The sequence below is a fragment of the Eurosta solidaginis genome, chromosome 1, assembly GCF_040869045.1.
Source record: "Eurosta solidaginis isolate ZX-2024a chromosome 1, ASM4086904v1, whole genome shotgun sequence".
Lineage (NCBI taxonomy): Eukaryota > Metazoa > Arthropoda > Insecta > Diptera > Tephritidae > Eurosta > Eurosta solidaginis.
Genome location: NC_090319.1, coordinates 390,678,149 through 390,683,279, shown reverse-complemented (window position 1 = coordinate 390,683,279; position 5,131 = coordinate 390,678,149). Strand labels below are relative to the sequence as shown.

The 5,131-nt window shown below is 40.5% G+C and overlaps 1 protein-coding gene across 1 annotated transcript; it reads left to right on the top strand.

Annotated features, from left to right (window-relative positions):
• Positions 1-3,543: 3,543 nt before the first annotated feature.
• On the top strand, positions 3,544-5,131 carry ECSIT (evolutionarily conserved signaling intermediate in Toll pathway, mitochondrial). Its single transcript, XM_067763517.1, has 2 exons — positions 3,544-4,628; positions 4,690-5,131. The coding sequence occupies exons 1-2, from the start codon at positions 3,695-3,697 to the stop codon at positions 4,989-4,991; spliced, it is 1,236 nt and encodes a 411-aa protein (XP_067619618.1). The 5' UTR covers positions 3,544-3,694; the 3' UTR covers positions 4,992-5,131.

Genomic DNA, 5,131 nt, shown 5'->3' with positions numbered 1-5,131 from the left:
GAGAACTGCTCGTGTAGCTTTTCTACCAAAGGCGGGGAAGATCGGTCACGTGTATCCCAAAGACTATAGACCCATTAGCTTAACATCATTTCAGCTCAAAACCTTTGAGAGGCTGGTAGATGTGTACATAAAGTCCAACGTGGATGAAAAGCTGCTCTCCACAACACAGCATGCGTACACCAAAGGCAAGTCGGAAGACACCGCATTGCATAGGGTGGTAATAAGCATAGAGAAATCCCTGGAATATAAGGAGTATGCTCTAGGAGTCTTCTTGGACATTGCCGCGGCTTTCAATAATGTTGCAAAATGGGCGATTATGGATGGCCTTAATTACATTAAAGTACATCCTGCCTTAATCAGATGGATCGGATGCATGTTAAATTGTAGAAAGATTACATCACAATGGGGATTGTACGAGGCCACGAAATCAGTGGACAGGGGCACGCCGCAGGGAGGGTGCTATCACCTCTGCTGTGGACGCTGGTCATCAACCAACTGCTCAGGCAATTCGATGGGGGACCCGTAAAACTTACGGCTTACGCAGATGACGTTGCAATTGTCATAAGTGGAAAGTGCCTTCCAACGATTAGTTCTTTGATGGATCGGGCGCTTCGGGATATTCATACCTGAGCATCTAATGTCGGGTTGAATGTCAATGCCGAGAAGACGGATATGGTCTTGTTTACAAAGAGGTACAAGGTCCCAAATTGGACCAGGCCTAAGTTAGGAGGGGTGACCTTACAGGAGAAACCTTGCACAAAATATCTAGGAATCATCCTAGACAGTAAGCTGTCATGGAAGCTCAACGTGGATGAGAGGGTCAAGCAGGTCTCAACAGCACTCTATGCATGTAAAAGAATGCTGGGGTGTACGTGGGGCCTATCGCCCTCTCTCTCTCATTGGGTTTTTACAGCGATTGTAAGCCCTATTCTATACTATGGAGTTCTTGTTTGGTGGAAAGCCACACAAAAAACAACATACCTCAAAAAATTAGAGGGGGTATGCAGACTATCGATGCTTAGCATTACGGGAGCCCTGAAAACAACCCCGACGGCTGCACTGTATGCCATTCTGCACGTTCGTGCTGTAGACCTGGTAGCAAATAACAAAGCGTTAACGACCGCAACCAGGCTCGGTGCTTCGGGGCAGCTTGAGCGCCGACCATATGGCCATAGTAGTATAGCGTCATCAATTATAAGACGAACAGACTACATGATTCCCTATCTGCGCTTCGAGGGAGATCTTAAGGCCACAATAGAGGTGGACGGTTGGCGCAAGGGTGCGCAAATGGCGGACGAGGCGATACATGTGTACACCGATGGTTCCAAAGTAGTGGAAGGAGTAGGGTCTGCGGTATACTGCGCTGATCTGGAAATAAGCAGACCCTACAGGCTGCCGGACTACTGTAGCGTTTTCCAAGCGGAAATATTAGCCGTAACCAAATCAGTAGAAACCCTGGAAGAGAATAGCTTAAGCTACAACCGTGTTAGCTTTTATATTGACAGTCAAGCAGCAATTAAGGCAATAATCTCGCATAGCACAGCATCTAAATGCGTGTTGGAGTGTAAGCAGTCTTTGGAGAGAATCGGGACAGGGAGAAGCATACATCTATATTGGGTCCCAGGGCATATGGGAATAGATGGGAATGAAAAAGCGGACGAACTAGCTAAAAAGGGCGCATCCCTTGAAGCTCGCTCCGTAGATGTCCAGTTAGATTGGGCGAGATTAAGCGAAGGCGAGAGGCGTGGGTTCAAGCGCGGGGTTGTAAAGTGTCGAAGATTATGTGTAGGTCTTACAACCTTAGACTAACACAGTTGCTCCTATCATTAAAAAGAGAGAACTGTAGACTTATGACGGGTATTCTGACTGGACACTGCCTTCTGGCGTCACATGCCTTTAAATTAGGCTTGGTCAGTGATAGCAGATGTAGGAAGTGCGGCTTGGAGGAGGAAACGATCGAGCACGTTCTGTGTTCGTGCCCTGCACTTGCCAGGCTAAGACTCCAGCTTTTAGGATTGATACAGCTGTCAGATCTAGAATCAGCAAGTGGCTTAAGTCCTATGAAGCTTCTAGTATTTGCCAAGAGGACGGAGTTATTTTATAACATAGGTCCTGGTTTTTGATAGGGTTTTTCAGTTTGGTCGTTAAAACAATTTTCTGGTAACACTACGGACTCAATCAGTCTATGTGAGGTCCTCATGGACCGACCAGTTCAACCTACCTACCTACTCTAACAATACTCCTTTGCAATTCGTTTGCAGACCACCATCAGCCGATCATTGCTCGTTTTTTAACGACCGTGATCACGACACGATGACGATCGAACAGAGTTGCCAAAAGTAAAATATTGCATACAAATAACTGATAATAAAATTTTACTATGGCAACTCCGATAAAATGCAACCGCGCACTGGTTTTATGTATACATACTATAGTATAGAGAAATATTAGTTTCTTTATTCCAGGGATGCACCTTAACGTTAAGCTAATCGTTTATCAAAAAATTTCCACCGTTTCCGTTGAAACACTTCGAAATATTATCGATAAAGAAATTATCAAAATAAATTGTATCTCGTTTTTAACCGAAACGAAAAGCTTTCGTTAACGGTAAAAACGTTAACAAAAACGTGATACTTAAAGTTTGAATTGTGCTGGCAATGCTATAGCCATGGTGAAGCCGTAAGGTGCTAACAGCGAGCGAACATACACGCACAAACTCCATGTAATTTGTTTGTGTAATTCGTTGGTGGTAATGTCAAAATACTCTGAGAAATGTTCGTACTGTCAAAATTCATGAGAAAAGTTGCAATCAGCTTGGCTAATGTGTTCACCTTTAATGACTCCGCCATCAATCAGCTTTGCCAGCATAGTTTGAAATTAATAATCAACATAAACGATTTGATTTCGTTTTGATATGGCAGAAAACGAAGCAAAATCACTTCGTTAATTTGACGTTCTTAACGTTAATAAACGAAACGAAATGACTTTGTTTCGTTTATTAGCGTTAATTATCGTAACGAAATGATATCGGTTCGTTGGTTAAGCATGCCTGCTTTATTCACGCAAATGCTAAATAACATAAGAATATTCGTAGTATAAAATATAAAAGTTGTATTGCCCCTCTTCATTTACTTTCATTTTAAATTAAATTCACTTCGATAATTCTTTCCGACACAATTCCTCTTTAGTACTTTGGCATAAAAGTACTTTGTAAAGTAAGTACTTTGGAAAGTACCTCACGTATGTACTCTATGGAATACTCACAAACAAAGCGAGAGTGGGTTCACCTACTCCTCTCCTAGGACATCGCAATGTTAATTGGGGCACATTTTTTGTATGAATACAGATTAGTTTTGGAAAATCCTATACTCCCAAAGGAGTATTCCTTACACTCTTATGGGGTACTCGCGTTTTTTGAAGGGGATCCAATTGTTGTTGCATATGTTAAATTTCTATAGGGTTGTGGATCACTGTTCTTTGGAACGTTTTAATATCGATACCTTAATTATATATTTTTCACATTCCCATTATTATCGTACGAACTGGAGATGGCTGATTACGCAATTATTACTATACAATGTGATCCTTGACTGCGACTTTATAGTGATATGTGCATCAAAATATGCCAACTCTGATATGAACTGAATCGAACGCCGGGTTATTCAATCGTCTTAGCAACATTCATAAATGGAACATGGTTGTGATGATACGTCACTTTTCAAATAACATTTTGAGACAATTAAAATCCAGCAATAGTTCCATTGAAATATTTCCTGTATTTACGATCACAGAAATTTGCCGCTCGTTTTATTGTAGCCAAGCTGAGCATGAAGAGAAGAAAGAAGATGGTGGAAAACGTAACAGTAGTAAGCCACCCCTACCAGCTGTCCAAAATGACTTTGCTGGCGTATCCACCAAAACGAAAGACTCTTACTTGACAATGGTTGAATTGTTCTTGGAGCGTGACGTACATCGTCGTAACCATGTAGAATTTATATATGCCGCTCTACGCAACATGGCTGATTTCGGTGTAGAACACGACATAGAAGTGTACAAAGCTTTAATTAATATTATGCCTAAAGGTAAATTTATACCAACCAACATTTTCCAGGCCGAATTCATGCACTACCCCAAACAACAGCAATGCATTATAGATTTATTAGAACAAATGGAAGATTTTAATGTAATGCCAGACTATGAGATGGAGGCTATGCTGTTAAACATATTTGGGCGTCGGGGACATCCATTACGTAAGTATTGGCGAATGATGTATTGGATGCCCAAGTTCAGAAACTTATCGCCATGGCCTCTTCCAAATCCTCTGCCTGATAATACACTCGAAGTAGCTAAAATAGCAATAGAGCGGATGTGTACAGTCGATTTATGCTCGAAAATTTCTGTATTCGATACTAAAAATGTTAGAGATGCTGTTGAGGATACATGGATTGTTAGTGGTATGAGCAAAGAACAGTCGCAACTTTTACGTAAACATCCCCTGCAGAAGGCCATCTATATTGAAGGACCGTTTATTATTTGGTTACGAAGTCGTTCTATTAACTATTTCACATTACGAGCCGATCCAGATCCAGATTATCTTAAGAGTCTTCAGGAAGAAGAAGATCAGGATGGTATGAACGTATTATCTAAATAAATGTATAAACAAGCCAAAAAATGCATTAATTTTTTTAGATGTCTCGAAATTAAAAGCATCATTCTTTGGTGCGGCACTACAACGACCCAAGACACAGCCCACCAATTTACGTTCAGTACACCAACAGGAAGATGGTACAATTTTTGCAATCTGTGCAACTGGTACTTCTACCAAAGACTCACTGTTGTCTTGGATTAGATTGCTAGAGGCGAACGGCAACCCTACACTTGGTGAAGTACCAGTGTTATTTAGATTTACATCTGATGTAGCAGCAAAAGCAGTGGAAATAGAAAGTCATACAAAATCAGATAATATACCAAGTTCAAAAAGTAGCGATTAAAAGTGTGTCGAGTGTTATGATGATAAATTTTTTTTTGAAGATTTTTAGAAAATTTTTACATTTTCAAAATACATAAAGTAAAGGAAATCTAAAAAACACTAAACTAAAAATAAATGATTAAATTTTTCAAATAAAATTAA